The sequence below is a fragment of the Gymnoscopelus braueri genome (assembly GCF_963280865.1).
Source record: "Gymnoscopelus braueri genome assembly, chromosome: 11".
Taxonomy (NCBI): Eukaryota; Metazoa; Chordata; class Actinopteri; order Myctophiformes; family Myctophidae; genus Gymnoscopelus; species Gymnoscopelus braueri.
In genome coordinates this window covers 47,012,720-47,030,219 of record NC_137613.1, presented here as the reverse complement: position 1 = coordinate 47,030,219, position 17,500 = coordinate 47,012,720, and the positions used below count along the sequence as shown (strand labels likewise).

At 42.1% G+C, this 17,500-nt stretch overlaps 3 protein-coding genes across 3 annotated transcripts in view; 2 read left to right on the top strand and 1 right to left on the bottom strand.

The window, feature by feature from the left end:
• The window catches only part of tpd52 (tumor protein D52), a 327,212-nt gene that overhangs the window by 47,107 nt on the left and 262,605 nt on the right, over window positions 1-17,500 (bottom strand). The window lies entirely within an intron of this gene.
• Window positions 1-17,500, top strand: part of pag1 (phosphoprotein membrane anchor with glycosphingolipid microdomains 1) — a 69,653-nt gene that overhangs the window by 5,434 nt on the left and 46,719 nt on the right. The gene's annotated exons all lie outside the window — the stretch shown is intronic.
• LOC308095677 (kelch domain-containing protein 3-like) lies at window positions 2,007-3,152 on the top strand (the record flags this gene model as incomplete). The annotated part of the gene is made up of 2 exons (XM_080442721.1): window positions 2,007-2,191; window positions 2,381-3,152. The coding sequence occupies 2 exons, from the start codon at window positions 2,007-2,009 to the stop codon at window positions 3,150-3,152; spliced, it is 957 nt and encodes a 318-aa protein (XP_080298847.1).

Here is a 17,500-nt window from a genome sequence, read left to right as displayed (position 1 = left end):
TACTTTTCTAATTCTCTCTCTCGCTCTCTCTCTCTTTCTCTCCTCTTCTGTCTTGTTTCAGTTCCTTGTTCCAGTTTTCTTCTTGTCGTCCCTCCCCCCACCCTTTCTCTTTCATTTTTCTGTCTCACACACACACACACACACACACACACACACACACACACACACACACACACACACACACACACACACACACACACACACACACACACACACACACACACACACACACACACACACACACACACACTGTCTTCTCCACCCCCCACATCCAAAATGGCCATATGCTCAGGTCAGGTCATGAGATGGTCAAAAAGCGTGTGTCTTTGCGTGCACTGCACACACAGGCGCGTGTGTGTGTGTGTGGGTGGGTGGATAACGCATGATCGTGTGCGACTGTGCTCTGTGAATTCATAGCGCACATAGCCCACGGTGTACTGTATGTTTTATGCATGTGCTTGTTTGTCTATGAAGCGCGCATACTTGTATGCGCACACATACAGTTCTGAGTATTGGCTATGTGTGTCACCATGTCACCTGATTATGCTGACAAAGACATAGAACTGAAACGTGATGCCGTCCTACAAACTAAACCAAGATATGTCCCTGAGGGACACAACATAAGTGCTGGCATCTTTCCCTTTTAATAAGCTCCATGCACAGCAGCCATATTGGAAAGAAATTGGGCCTATCTTCCTTACTTCCTTCACAGGCCTTACCACTTATACTAATTAAGGCTCTGTTCCATTTAGTACATTTTGCACAGTGGTTCTCAAACTTTAATTTCAAGGACCCCCATAACTCAGAGTGTACAAATGGAACCAAATGGACCCTTACGGGTCCATCTGTTTCCGTTTGTACACTCTCAGAGTTTTGAAACGCCCTCAATGAACCATGGACCACACTTTAGACACATTTCGACTGCAGCTTTAGCCCGGCCAGACAAGACACGGCACGGCACGGCACCACATCAAAATATCTAGCGTTTCCATTACAATAAAGTATCCCCTCGCACTACCCTCTCCCCCTCCCTCCTGGAGGGAATCGACGGCCCTTTCTTCAATACTGGGTCTCTGTAAACACTACGGGAGCAGTGTTGCCATGTCCGCTTCTTATAAGCGTCATTGGGCTTCTTTTTCTGCAAAATTGCTTGTAAATATTGTTGCAGGTTGTGTTTTTTTGGGCTTGTTTCTAAAGTGTACTAGTGTAGTTGATTATTTGGGCTTGTTTCTAAAGTGTAGTTGATTATTTGGGTCTTGTTTCCGGAAACCGGTGGTTCTTACATTACATTACATTACAGTCATTTAGAAGACGCTTTTATCCAAAGCGACTTCTTAGACATTTTCATGTCAAGGACCTCCACATTTGAGAACCACTGTGCTACTCTAAATGGAACAGAGACATAATTAGTATAATTGGTAAGACCTGCTGTTCATAGAGCCGATTAGTGCTGTTAGGCGTGCATGCCAACGGTTTGTACCCTTATGGGTACTGTAACTCTCAGAGTTAAATTAACACTGAGAATTTTACAGTGTAGATTGGGGTCCGAGAGATTAAAAAAAATCAAATGGGGGTCCGTGGCCTAATGCATACAGCTAAAAGAGTGCAGATAAGAATGTTTGCATGTGTATAAATCGGCATTGATAGGCATGTTTGGCAACAGTTTGTGTTGTATTTGATGTTGATCCATAAACGCTGTTGCAAAATGCCTGTAGAGACAGAAGGAGAGACAGACGCAGAGACACGGAGAAAGCGATTCATAGAGCAGAGGTGTGGACTTGAGACTCGACTTGGAATTCAACAAATGACTTGTGACTTTACTTGACTTTAACCCTCTCTTGACTTGAGACTTCAAGTCTTTTCAAGTGCCTTCAAGCTAGCTTAGCACTTGTTTTGGGACGCGAGAACAAAACGTTTAGGACTTGCACTTTACTTGGGACTCGCCTGTCTTGACACAGGGATTGACGCGGGTCTCGAGAGCAAAGTCGTGAGAGAATACAAGAGTGATGTTTCGCTGGACTGTGTCCAAAGACAAAGGACCAAAGGAAGTTCATCCGGTGCTGTACCCCATCATAAAGTCCTGTCATGCTGCTGTAACAGTGGGGAGCAAGGTGTACTCCTTTGGGGGGTCCCCTGATGGGCAGACCAACTGCGCCAAGCATCAGATTGGTGTGAACGTCTTCAACACGGTGTCTTTGAGCTGGACGACTTTGCCCCGGGTGAAAACTGGAAGAGGGACACGTCCCCCCGAAGTTCCCTCCAGACGCAGGGGCCACACAGCTGTGCTGATAGACCATATCGTCTACATCTGGGGAGGGGGGTGGCCTCACTTAGAGCAATACTGCAACGTGCTTTACACATTTGATGTTGACGCCCGCAGATGGTTCGAGCTCGAGGTTTCTGGGACTGTTCCAAAGGCCAGTTGCGGCCACTCAGCCTGTGTCTTGGGGAAGGTCATGTATGTCCACGGAGGATACAGGTACGGGCGGCGTGGAATAACTAATGACATTCACAAGTTGGACACCACCCCAATGGTCTGGTCTTTAATCAACGTCGGAGGTACTCCAGCACATGCTTCAGCAGTTCACTCTTGCACCATCATCGGGACAAAGATGTTTGTATTTGGGGGCGAAACGATGTACTTCAATTGGTACTCCAAGCTCAACATCAATGTGTTTGACACAAAGACCAACTGCTGGCTGAGCACGCCTTTTGCACGGAGCAAGCCTTTTGCATTGCGCAGGCGTTGTCTAGATTGTGGTCATTCAGCCCTCGCCTACAATGGAGAGATATACATATTTGGTGGTCACAGCAACTGTGGAAACGTCTTAGATGACATGTGGAAATTCAATCCAGAGACCTTCTCCTGGAAGGAGATTAAGCCCACTGGCAAAGGCCCGCCCACCGACTGGTGGTTGTGTTGTGTTCCTTGTTGCATGGTGGGAGACCGTATCATCTTTGCGAGAGACAAACCCAACGACCTGTACATCTTAGACTTATCTCCTAGCTTCAAGACGTTGTGCAAGCTGGCAGTTATTCAGTACGGTCTGGAGCTGTCAGGACTGCCACACAACATCAGGTGGGAACTAACAGCCATGACCGGCAACAAGCCCACTAGGAAAAGAAAAATAGGAAACAACGTCTGGGTGTGATGTGCTTCAAGTGGCGCTGTTGAGCTGCATATTGAAATGAATGGACAGGGATTTAACATACCGTAGCTTCTCTAGTTCATATATACAGTAGCGTAATGAAACAAACTCATCAAAGGCACCGTTTACGTCACACTGGGTGTGATTTTCTTTTTTCTTAAATGGGGTTGGGGTTATCGTCAGTGGTCGAAAAAGTTCTCTTTTTTTTTACTTAAGTAATCCGGAATTCAAAATGAGTAAAAGTACAAAAGTATTGGTATCAAAATGTACTTAAAGTACCAAAAGTAGAAAGTACTTGCCTTAATGTCCCATTTCTCAAAGATTTCAAACGTGTAAAATGCATACAAATCTTTTGAAAACAGCAGATCAACAAGCTCACAATGCGTCACATTGCGACGCATTGTGAGCTGGTAGATCGGCTATTTTCAAATGGCCGAAATGTATATAGTTCTGAAGTGGCTTTGTAATAATAATCAAAATCTACAAAGTAACTAGTAACTAAAGTTTTCAAATAAGTGTAGTGGAGTAAAAGTACAATATTTGCCTCTGAGATGTAGTGGAGTAAAAGTAAAAGTACTGAAAATTGCAAATTGAAAATTGCAGTTCATAATGATTCTTTTGGGGGATAATGGCCTGAAATGTTTGGGAACCCTCGGTCTATGGAACGTATATACATACGGATCCGTTCTGAACGGCAATAGGCCTTTTAAAATCGGATCACTTCCACCCTGTGGAATGAAGCACTCTTTAGACGGACCCCCTGCCGTCGCCCATGGGTCGCCATGGCGACACACCCAGGGCAGTGCAACAACAAAAGGCAGCACTTCCCCATGCAGTTGCTGCCGGCGAGCGCTTATATAGCTGTCGTATATATAACACTCCTCACACACCAGCAGGCAGCGTGAAATGGAAATGACACGAGAGGCAGTTCACAGCTTGTTAGAGTCCACTTGATGGGAGGAACGCTCTCACTCACAGAAAGAGAGAGAGAGAGTTTCACGCTGCATAGCGTAGCGGCAGACACCTCATATGTCCACATTTCAACTTTGTGTGGGTTTTTTTTGTCATCACTATATGCCATTGGTTCTCAAAGTGGGGTCCGGGGACCCCCAGGGGTCCTTGGGGGGGTTCCAGGGGGTTCCAGGGGGTCCCCAGCCAAATGTGTTAGAATATCATCACAGTTATTTTAACCTTTTATACTGTGAGTGAGAGTGCCGCGCTATGAGCTTGTAGATCTGCTATTTTTGAAAAATCATGAAAATGTTTGCAAATCTTTGAATATATATATACATATTTTTTTTTTAAGCAAACATTTGTAACTCAAATCTTTGCTTCTGGGGGAGTCCCTGGAACAGAATATTTGAGATGGGGGTCCGCAGTCAAATACATGATCATTTTGGGGGTCCATGACATGAAAACGTTTGAGCACCACTGCTATACGCCCTGCTTCGTCGCGCAAGAGCGTCCAAGCGGAAGTATTGAAAATATCAGATCTACAAGCTCGTAGATCTGATATTTTCACTGTTTCTGAAAATGTTCCATCCCGTTTCCTGACAAGTAACGGTTTTGGACATACGAGTTTTCCACCCCGCCGGTGACGATTATGCTGCTTATGGCTGCACACACACAGGGCAAATGTTTGGGTGTGATGATTTGTTTCAGGACGAGTTGATGAGAAGGCCGTAGGCTTGCAATAATTTAGACCGCTAAAGTTTGTCCGCATTTTGTCAATCTAGTAACACAGTTTCAGGTTAATGTAAGAATTAATAATGCTGATATTGACAAAAAAATGCTTTTATTTATTAACCACTTTCAACCTGATGTTTTTCTTTTGGGCATGTCATTGAAGGCGAGATTTTTATTTTCATTTTAAAGCAAAAATGGGAGATCTACAAGCTCATAATGCATTGCAATGCGACGTGCCATGCTGCGACACATTGTGAGCTTGTAGATGGGCTATTTTCACTGAATGTTTTCCGCATGGGGTTCAAGTGGTTAGGGATATATATATATATACTGTATAAAGGCATAGAACGTTTGAGTCTTGAGTATGGACTGGAGGCCTGGCTTCATCATTCATCTCGTCATCAACAATCAGCGCTAATGCAATTCTAGCACCAGTGTTGAATTGTTTCACTCACTGCATGTGCACATTTTTGGTGCATTTCTGTGTGCACCGGCATGCATGCCCAGTGGTGGAAAAAGTACTCAAATGTTTTACTTAAGTAAAAGTATCAATACTGCAATGTAGAAGTACTCTGTTACAAGTAAAAGTCTGGAATTAAAAATTTACTTGAGTAAAAGTACAAAAGTATTGGTATCAAAATGTACTTAAAGTACCAAAAGTAAAATACTAAAATGTTTGAAAATAGCAGATCTACAAGCTCACAACTTGTGAGCTTGTAGATCGGCTATTTTCAAATAGCCTAGGTATAAAATAGGGCTAAAGTGGTTCATGTATGTTTTATAACGTAATAACATACATCTGCAAAGTAACTAGTAACTAAAGATTTCAAATAATTGTAGTGGAGTAAAAGTACAATATTTGCCTCTTGAGATGTAGTGGAGTAGAAGTAAAAGTACAGACAACTGGAAATACTCCAGTAAAGCAAAAAGTGCCTCAACATCGTACTTAAGTACAGTACTTGAGTAAATATACTTAGTTACTTTATACCACTGTGCATGACACGCAAGAGTGTCTGTGTGCGTGCGTGCGTGCATGTACTACAAGGTAATAGGCAATCACAGCGAGTCAGAGTGCTTTTTGCATACAATGCCTTCCGCAACAATGCTTTCCTTTATACCACAGCAAACCCATCACATGGCATCTCAGGAGCTGTGCTGCAAACCATGCACAAACTGCAAATTGCCCCGCATTGCTTTCAGATTAACTCCAGTCATCACTTTAGCCTCTCCCGTCGCAGCGTAGAAGCAGCTGAGGTCCGTCTCCGAGCGCGTACCGACCTCCCGTTGTACCGCGCTTAGTGTGACCTTTGACCTCCCGTTGTACCGTACGCTAGGGCTTTCACCAACTAGTCGACTAGTCTAGTATAACCACTACCTTGTTGGTACTTTTTTTTCTCCATTGTTTTAATGCCATAGTAATGGCCCATTACTATTATTATTATCCTCCTGCCTTTATTTTTTATCAAAATGGGGTCAAAAGTATGCCCAATAATATCCTATTATTGGGCAATAACCCCCTTTTGAGGATCCTTGGAGACACGTTTGTGCTGCTGTGCTGCTGTGCCAGAAGAGCTTCCCTTTAGTTTAAACGGCATAAAAATAAAGGCAGGAGGATAATAATAATAGTAATGGCATTAAAACAATGGCAAAAAATTGGATTTTTTTTTTTTAAAGGTAAATTTCGACTAGTCGACCACCACTGGGTCAAATTAGTCGACCAGTAAAAATCTCTAGTCGTGAAAGCCCTACTGCACGCAGCGTGACATTTGACCTCCCGTTGTACCGCACGCAGCGTGACCTCTGGCAGACGGTCCAGAGCCGCACAAGCGTTGACATGCCTCCAAAAAAGGAGATTATTTATTATTATCGTGGAAAACACCTGTGGCGTTTTGTGTGAGAACTGAGAAGGTTCGCAGCGCCCCGGTTCTCAGCAGCTGTCTCCCTGCCTATCTCCGTATTGCTGCGTGACTGCTGTATGTCTTTTATGTCATTGGTGTAAAGTAACTGAGTACATTTACTCAAGTGCTGTACTTAAGTGATTTGTTTTGGTATTTTTTACTTTACTGGAGTATTTCCGATTTTCAATACTTTTACTTCTACTCTACTACATCTCAGAGACAAATATTGTACTTTTACAATTATTTGAAAACTTTGGTTACTAGTTACTTTGTAGATTTTGATTATTATTACAAAACATACATTAATAACCACTTCAGCCCTATTTAAACTTTGGCTATTTGAAAATAGCAGATCTAAAAGCTCACAATGCGTCGCATCATTGTGAGCTTGTAGATCTGCTATTTTCAAAAGACTTTTATAAATTTTATACATTTGAAAACTTGTGAAATGGGACATTCTGCATAATGAGTACTTTTACTTTCGTACATTTATTTACAAGTATATTTGGATACCGATACTTTTGTATTTTTACTCAAGAAAACTTTGACTTGTAACAGAGTATTTCTACGTTGCAGTGTTGATACTTTTACTTAAGTAAGAAATGTGAGTACTTTTTCCACCACTGCTTTGTGTCTGCGTGTCTCTGATGCAGCAAAACCACGCACACACACGCACACGCACACGCACACAATAAGATCAGCATTACATTAATCTAACCTGTTGGAGACAAATGCATGGGGATCAGTTTTTCCCATGAAGCTTCTTACTTTGGAGATTTTTGTTTAAAAATATATAATAAAAGGCCGGTCCTAGTGATATTAGTAATGTGAGGCGGATTCACTTTTGATTCTCTCTCTTGCTCTTGGCTTGGCCGCTGCGTGCGTGCGTGCGTGCGTGCGTGCGTGCGTGCGTGCGTGCGTGCGTGCGTGCGTGCGTGCGTGCGTGCGTGCGTGCGTGCGTGCGTGCGTGCGTGCGTGAGAGATAGGTAGAAATAGGTTTATGAGAAAAAGATTCAGTGTTAGGATCAGGCATTTAGAGGTCAGGTTGAGATCCTAGGGTTAGAGTTTTCCCTATTAACCCATTCAATCCGGAAACGCACGTGTGTCATTTTAGATTTCTTTGGCTATTCAAAAATAGCAGATATACAAGCTCATAGCGCTCTGCTATTTAAAAAAAAAATCGTAACAATTTGTGCAAATCTTTGAATATATATACTTTAAAAGACCTGAGGCCAGGGGCGTCGTTACCCAATGTTTTATCCAAAGCCACCAATAAAACATTAAAAAAATAATAATAATATATATATATATATATATATATATATATATATATATATATATATATATATATATATTTTTTTTTTTATTATATATCTATAACCCTAACTTAACCCTACCCCTAACCCTAAAACCGAAATAAAGTAACATAAAACGGGGAAAAAAGTACCCAAATCCGCCGAAATTCGCGAAAAAAATCTCTCGCGCACGCGGGGGGGGAGGGACACATGCACGCGCGTTAGAGATGCGTGGATCGCGGTTGCCGCAGCGGTTGCCGCAGTTAACCGCGGTTTGGGTGGATTCGGGTCAATCAAATATAATTATTAATTAATATCGGATAGACCGCGGGTGAAATATTGCGGTAAATAAATTAATGACATCTAATAAATCTATCCATAAAATAGCTAAATCTCTGCGTGCTTGTGTCTGTGTGAGTGTGTAGAGCAGCCTCTGTGCGATGCAATCACAAAATGCATTGATTTAGCCTATGGAATGTCGGTGCGTCTTTTTTCTTTTTTTTAAACCGGTGCTGCGCTCTGTATGTTGGATGCCGCATGTATGTTGGATGCCTGTATGTTGGATGCCGCACAGAGTCTGTATGTTCAGCGCAGCAGAGCAGTGCGCTCTGTATGTTCAGCGCAGCACCGGTTTAAAAAAAAGAAAAAAGACACACCGACATTCCATAGGCTAAATCAATGCATTTTGTGATCGCATCGCACAACTAGGCTAATAATAGGCTACTAAAACTAACGGGGAATACCAGAAAATAATAATATTTTGACATACGGGAAAAACGGTTGGTGCGGATATTTAAATTGGATAATATAATTATTGCGGTTGGATAACGGGCGGATAATTTATTTGTACATGCGGATTCGGGTGACGTGAGAGGCCATCCGCGCATCTCTAACGCGCGTGTCCGTTGCCTGGGGGGCTAAGCTCCCAACCTAGTAGAGACCTAGCAACGCGTCTGCCTGAGGCCGATTCTACAAATGTCTTCTAAACCCTAACAGTTTTCTGAATAAACTTACTGTATGTTGCTATAATATCAGTGGCGCTCAAACTTGTTTATGTCAAGGACCACCCAAAATGATATGTATTTTGGCCGCAGACCCCCATCTCAAAATATTTTGTTCCAGGGACCCTCCCAGAAGCAAAGAATTGAGTAAAAAAATTTCACTTAAAAAATATAAATATTCAAAGATTTGCACACATTTTTATGGAAAAAAAAAGAAGAGACAAAGTATAAAATAATGGTTAAAGTGGTTAAATAATTTGTTGTGCGGCAATATCACACACCGAAAAGATTTTCTGCTATATTGTTCTGCTATTTTCAGCTATTTTCAATGCTGTCCTAAAATGTTGATGTCCTCACAAGTATAGTAATACACACCTGTGTGTGTGTGTGTGTGCGTGTGCGTGCGTGCGTGCGTGCGTGCGTGCGTGCGTGCGTGCGTGCGTGCGTGCGTGCGTGTGCGTAAACTCACACAAAGAGTGTAAACTCTTCCTCTTAAAGCACATTCCACCTGAAATGGCTTTTCCAGTCGTGGTATTTTCGATGGCGCGAAACACCGCAGATTATTCTCGCTCCACGGCTACACTGTTGTCTTTCACTCCCTGAACGCACGGCGGGAGGGAGGGAGGGAGAGAGAGAGAGAGAATGAAGGATGAGAGAAAGAGAGAGAGACGGAGAGAATGACTGGATGGATTGAGATGCACTCAGCGGGTCTGATGCACTCAGACCGCCACGGGTCCTTGTGGGGGGGGGGGGGGGGTCAGGAGGAGCACTTAAAGGGATATTTCACTTTCGAAAAAAGTTGGGGTCATTTTATGGTCTACTCAGGCTTTTGGGAGCCCCCCCCGGGCCAGGGCCTTGGGAAGACGCTTTAGGCTTCGGGTGCTGTATGCGTGCATGCGTGCACGCATAAAGCGCGCAGACGTGAAAATGGGCGTCTTTTTTACGAGTGTGTTACTTTTTTTTTAAAACTTTAATTCGGTTAATTGCGGAGCAGAGGCGATGATTGACAGGCAAAATCCCTCAACAGCGACACCCGCAGGCAAAGATTTATTTTTTCATTGCAGTTGAAAAGGCTTTAGAAATGTGAGAGAAAAACACCTGCCATGGATCAATGGAGTGGAATTTTTGGTTAAAACTTTTTATACACGTTTGAAGGACCATGACAAAGACTTTTAATGTGTGGTAAAACTGAACGTCATGAAACCTTTAAAGGGGAAGACCACCCATTTTCAATATTTAACTATGTCATTAATATAGCATAAAGGAGTTGTGTGGAAATAAGAAAATTTTTAAATGTTAAAATTTTTAAATGTTAAACCCAAATTGATTTTGGGTTTAACATTGCAAATTACACCATGATGAGTCATCACGGTGTAATTTGCAATGTTAAACCCAAAATCAATTTGGGTTTAACATTTAAAATTTTTAACATTTAAAAATTTTCTTATTTCCACACAACTCCTTTATGCTATATTAATGACATAGTTAAATATTGAAAATGGGTGGTCTTCCCCTTTAAGTTGCTTGATTCAGTATTTAGATATTTAATATTCCTTTTATCAGACTCACCCTTCCTATACAAACAAACTCCATTTTAACCACGTTAGATTCATCGGAAACACCCGTCCTTGGTTCTGGTGACTGACATTGTCCTTACGTGAGGAGACCGTGTTTTAAAAAAAAATATTCATTTATTTTCAATATATATATATATATATATATATATATTTTTTTTAATACAATAATACATTTTAATTAAATAAATGTTTTTTTCCTCGAAAACACAGCCCCCTCACGAATTAGGAGGACATGAGTCACCAGAACCAAGGACGGGTGTTTTTGATGAATCTAACGTGTTACAACTGGAGTTTGAAGTTATAATGGGTTTGTATAGGAAGCCTGAGTAGACGATAAAATGACAACATTTTTTTGAAAGTGAAATATCCCTTTAAGTCGTAGTCTGAAGACATTATGCAGCTAGCAGTTATTCAGTACAGTCTGGAACAGTCAGGTCTCCCACACAACATCAGGTGGGAACTAACAGCCATGACAACAAAATAAAAATGTACTAAGAAAAGGAAAAGAAAACAGCAAGCCCACAAACAAATGAATGAATGAGTACAAATACTTAAAAGTACTTAAAACAAGTAAAAGAAGAAGAAGTAAAAAGTAACTCATTTAACACATTGGGTGCCAGCATTTTATAATAACAGATTACGTTCGGTGCCAGAAATCTCACCGTTGAGCTGCGCAGCGCTGTTTAAGCTGTAGACTCCACGACGTGCATTCCATGTGAAAAAAAGCATGCCTCCATTTTGCCCGATGGTCCTGGCTAACGCCTGGAACGATAACATCTCTCACGCGAGTAACAATGGCGGAGCGATCGTGCATACAAAATGATTCGTTTTCCCCAGCGTAAAAAGTTTCGGAGTTATAGGGGTTTTAGAGAAGGAGATAGAACGGAAGCGGATGGGAGCCATGTTTTTTGACATGGTGATCCATCTGGCCTATCCTTCTCAGAATCACCACGGGTGATCCCAGAGCTGCTCCAGCCCCTCCCGTGTGGAAAAAAACGAAAAAAAACAAAAAGACACCAAACACGGTTCAGACCGTGTTCGGCACCAAAGCGCTACTCTGTGAAAACACGGTTCAGACCGTGTTCGGCACCCGATGTGTTAAGTGTAACTACTTAAAAGTTAATAACATCCTTAGAAATTGCTTAACTAGTAACTAAATATATCTAAATTGCACGAATACTGTATGGGGCACTACAGCAGTGTTACATTCAACTGGCGCTGTTGAGCAGCCTTGAAATGAATGGACAGGGATTTAACATTGTTCCTCTAGTTCATATGGTTTAATATAATTAACTTATCAAAGGCACCGCTCACTTCACACTGGGTGTGATGTTTCTTTAAAAACTAGAAAAATCTTCTTTCATTGTGATATAGGAACTCATATTAAACATTTCAGGTGTTGGAAATGTCATTTTAAGTGAGAAATGTTTGCAGATTAGAACGGCAGTGCAAATCGGCATTGTTATACTGTACACGCATGCCAATGGTATGTGGTGTGAGTGACATCAGACAAGAGCTGTAGCCTATATAATGTGGCATTGCCACAGAGATAATTGAAATAAAGTATTTAGATAAGCACAGAGATCTAAAAGTGACATATACAGAGAAGAGACGGACAAATTCAGGGAGGAGACAGAGACCCACAGAGAAGACAGGGGCAAAGAGAGAGACAGAGAGAGACAGACAGGCACAGAGAATGTTGCACTGGGCGGTGTCCCTGAAAAGAGAACTGGTACATCTGAAAACAGGAAAGGTTTATTGTCCTGCAGTGCCAGTGGGGGACATGGTGTACCACTTTGGAGGGTTCCATCGCGGGACGACCCACAACATGGATCAGATTTATGTGCACGTCTTCAACACAGTGTCTATGGTCTGGATGAAGTTGCCTCCAGTGACAACTGGGAGAAGGAAACGTCCACTTGAGGTCCCCTCCGTGCGTTGGGGCCACACAGCTGTGCTTATAGGAGATACAATCTACATCTGGGGGGGGATCGTGAATTGTAAGATAATGGAGGATGATGAAACATGGTTTATCATCAAAGGGGAATACCAGGACAACCTTCTTTATGCATTTGATGTTGACAATCACACATGGTTCAAACCCAAGATTTCCGGGACTGTTCCGGAGGGGAGGGAAGACCACTCAGCCTGTGTCTCTGGGAAGGTCATGTATATACATGGAGGATGGATCGGGACTGGACACACTAATGACATCTACAAGTTGGACACCACCACAATGCTCTGGTCTATAATTAACACCAGAGGCACTCTACCACCTGCTTCACACCGTCACTCTGCCACCATCATCGGGACAAAGATGTTTGTATTTGGGGGCTATGGGGACACAGACTACTTAAACAGCGTCAGAGTGTTTGACACAGAGACCAACTGCTGGCTGAGCACGCCTTCTGCACAGCTTCTCCCAGAAGGACGTGGACGTCATGTAGACTTTGCCCACAATGGAGAGCTTTACATATGTGGCGGCTTCAACGGTCTGAGACAGGACTTCAAAGAGCTGTGGAAATTCAATCCTAATACCTTCACCTGGAAAAAGGTCGAGCCCAAGGGAGAAGGACCGAATTGGGGTCGTAGTATGTTCTGTTCCAAGGTGGGAGACCAAATCATCATCTTTGGATACACGACCCATACACAACCCATATGTCGTTATTCACAGATCTTACACTTAAGTCCTAGTCTGAAGACATTATGCAAGCTAGCAGTTATTCAGAACGGTATGGAGCAGTCAGGACTCCCACACAACATCAGGTGGGAACTGGCAGCCATGACAACAACAAAAAAGGAAAAAAAAGGAAGAGAAAAAATTACGAGCCTTATAGAACAAACAAACAAATTAATTATTAATTGTGTTAGAAACCTGCATCCACTTGTGGTGTTAGCGGGTCAAATTTAACCCGTGATTTAACTCAGCCCAAAATACTCAAAAAAAATGTTTTAATTATTTTTTTTCTCCCACCTCATAGCTGACTTGTAATGCATTCATATCCATGTAAACACTTTTTAAAATATTATGTTGGGTTAGGGTTAGGGTTTCATCTTTCAATATATGTCGTTTTCAATTTAAAAAAAAGTAGAAATTCACTCATTACATTTTCTTATAATGAAGACAATGGATAATGATGTTATCTAGCTATAATAGAATAATTAAGAATAATAATTAGAACACACTTCCAAAAAAAGAAAAAAATATGTTTTTGTTTTTTAACTTTACATTTTTTAACATTATTCAAAATAGTGACACCTGTGGTGTTAGCGGGTCAAAATTGACCCGTATACCATAGAACAGTGGTTTTCAACCTTTTTCGCATCAAGGACCCCCAAATTAACACATATTAGCCCACAGACCCCCATTTGAGAAGATATACCAGGGACTCAACCATTTTGATTTCTTGGGGGTCCCAATCTACACTGTACCATCATCATTAGTGTTCATTTAACTCTGAGAGGGTCCATTTGGCTCCATTTGTACACTCTCAGAGTTACAGACACATTAGGGACAATTTGGTTCCTAACTATTAATTTGGCTGGGGACCCCCTGGAACCCCCTCAAGGACCACTGGTGGTCCCCGGACCACTGGTTGAGAACCACTGCCATAGAAGGTAAAAAGTCATTTATTTTTCATAAACTCAAACTTTATTTTACTCCTGATAGCAAATGCTAATCGAGGACAAGTTTCTCTCACTTTCAAACATGTAAACTTTGAATATTGACAATTTGGGGGGAATTGAGCCACACTTCTCTGCCGGGTCAAATTTGACCCGCTAACACCACAAGTGTCACTTTTTTTTTAAGACCATCAGAATTAACAAAAATGGTGGTAATGAATTTTGCTGCGTTAAAATAGCTGTCTCTGAGGATATCATGAAGTCTTGTTCCAATAAAGAAATGTAAAGGGTACTTTTCACTTATTATTACTTGAAAATGGGTCAAAAATGACCCTAACACAATGGAAGGGTTAAACCTTTATTACATTTGTTTACTTAGTCAGTCTCTTCAGACATTCTCTACACATTCTCCACAGACGTTTACCAGTGCACAAGGACTTTCCAGAACCACCGATCCCCCCGATATGCCCATATGGCATGGCCATTATGGCCACATACTGATAACAAAAGGGATCTCCATGCATGGGCATACAAGGGACATGGACAGACAGATACAGAGATCTCCATTTACAGTATGGGCACGAAATGGACAGACAGACAGACGTTTACAACGGGTGCTATGACAACGGCTATTATGACAACGGGCATTCCCTATTTGCATCGTTCCTGAGTAGTACAATTTGGGGGTCCTTGACACAAAAAGGTTTGAGAACCACTAAACTAGGGGGATCGCAATAGGCTCTATGCACAGCAGCCATATTATCACTTCCTTCACAGGTGTTACCAATGATACTAATGAAGGCTCTGTTCCATTTAGTGTAGCACAATTTTTAATTTCCATGACCCCCAGAACTCTGAGCCATGAGGGTCCCTGGCCTGGACCCACATTTTAGACTCTGTTTGACCAGAATGGAACAGAGCCTTCATTAGTATCATTGGTAACACCTGTGAATGTCTTCACAATATGGCTGCTGTGCATAGAGCCTATTGCCACCCCCTGAGTCCCCAAATGACAGAGAGAGTATACAGTATGACAGTGGTCTTTCGGCCGATCGTAGCGTCTTCCACGGTGGTCCCTGAGTGTTTTTCCACACTGCAAAGGACTGTGGGAGTGTTCTGGCTCGTTGGAACACCAAATGTATTCGTTTTTTTTACGGGAAGAATTATAAGAATGTACGTCTCTCCCTCTGCAATGGTCCTCATCCAACTGTTCATGACACCGTCTGGGGAGGACAGTTAACCACTTGAACCCCAGCATCCATATTCTTGGGGGGAATATTAGCCAAAACCGTTACTTTTCTGGATTCAAATTAGAAAATAACCAAAGTAGCTGATTTACAAGCTCGAAACGCGACGCAAAACTTTGTTTGATGCTGTAGTATGATCAAGTAGGGCCTTAATTTACACAAAAGAAAAAGTTTGAATATGAGATAAGAGGTTTCTGCCCGATAGCAACGAGATCTACAGCAGGGATACTAAAATAGCTTTAACCTGAGGGCCACAATAGGAAAATGTCAAGGGGACCACAGGCCATTGATACAATTGCGATCGTAATGGTGACACACACTGCATTTTGACAAATCAAACAGGGTGCTGAATGATTGGCATGAAATGTAGTTGTTATTTAGTCGCAAGCTCTTGTTAATACTTTTCATTGGTTAAATATAAAACCCACAGACACACTTTTACGTTTATTTTGTAACAATAGCAAAAATAGGCCATCTGCAAGCTCCACTCCACGTCGCATTGCAACGTGTTATGAGCTTGTAGATGGCCTATTTTTGCTACTTTTGCGTTACACTCTTGTGGCCGAACCTCTAGAATAAACATTGGCTACTGGGAGGGCCGGTGGAGGGCTGACTCAGACATAACCATAAAAAAACCTTATACGCCCATATATAGGCATGACCACGGCTACGTCACTCTGACTACCATCTGTGAACCCATAGTAAAAATCACACCCAGTGTGAAGTGAGCGGTGTGGTCACAGTGGTCATCACAGTGATGGAAGAAAGTGATGGAAGAAGTGATGGAAGAAACCATAACTTAAAAAAAACAAATTTATGTTTTTTTTTAAAGTTATGGTTTCTTATATAGGGCTATGCACATGTGTCATGTTTCCCTAGCCAATCACAGTCCTGAATAGACTGTGATTGGCCAATCACGGTGCAGGGTTAGGGGGGTACATTTGTGGCCAATCACAGCGCAGGATTTGGTGGGCAAATATCCAAACCTCACATATAGGGGCGGTTTCACCGCCCAGAAATCACACCCAGTGTGAAGTGGGCGGTGTGGTCATCACAGTGATGGAAGAAGTGATGGAAGAAAAGTAATATTGTGGACCAACCATTGTACACCCCTAACTTTAAAAAAAACCATAAATGTTTTTTTTTTTAAGTGCATAGTCCTATTTATAGGGCTATGCACATGTGTCATGTTTCACTAGCCAATCACAGTCCTGAATAGACTGTGATTGGCCAATCACGGTGCAGGGTTAGGGGGGGTACAATGGTGGCCAATCACAGCAAACAATTTTTTTTAGGGGAATACGCAATGAGACACCTGCATGAGTGACGATCTCGCAGAGGTGGCATTTCCGTGTCGTTTTTCTTTTTTTTCTTCTTTTCTTTCTTTCTCTTCTCCGCCATAAATAGCAGTGATGGGTAGAATGCACGGTTGCTATGGAGACACCGGTGCCGGTGGCAGACGGTGATTATTCGGGGGGTTTTTAAGCGCCGACGGGGGACGGAGGAGAGGAGAGTGATCTGGCACCCGAAGACAACACGCTGCCGCCTGGACCACACACTGGAAAAAGCCTGGGACTATTTGGGATGATGTGAAAATGTCCTTTCGCCATTATTGTGGCCCAAATAATTGCACTTTACAATCATTTATATTATCGGGATTATCAAAATATCCTGACAACTCTCAAAATGCCACATTTGTTAACCACTTGAACCCCAGCATCCATATTCTGTGGGTGAATTCTCGCAACACGTCGCAACGCCAACGAGATTTGGTGTAGACGCGAAAAAGCAGTGGTCTTAAGTATCTAAGTACATAGACTCAAGTACTGTACTTAAGTACGTTTTTGAGGTACTTTTACTTTAATGGAGTATATCCAATGTTCACATGTTTACTTCTACTCCACTACATCTCAGAGGCAAATATTGTACTTTTACTAGCTTGTAGATCTGCTATTTTCAAACATTTTAGTACTTTTACTTTTGGTACTTTAAGTATATTTTGATGCCAATACTTTTGTACTTT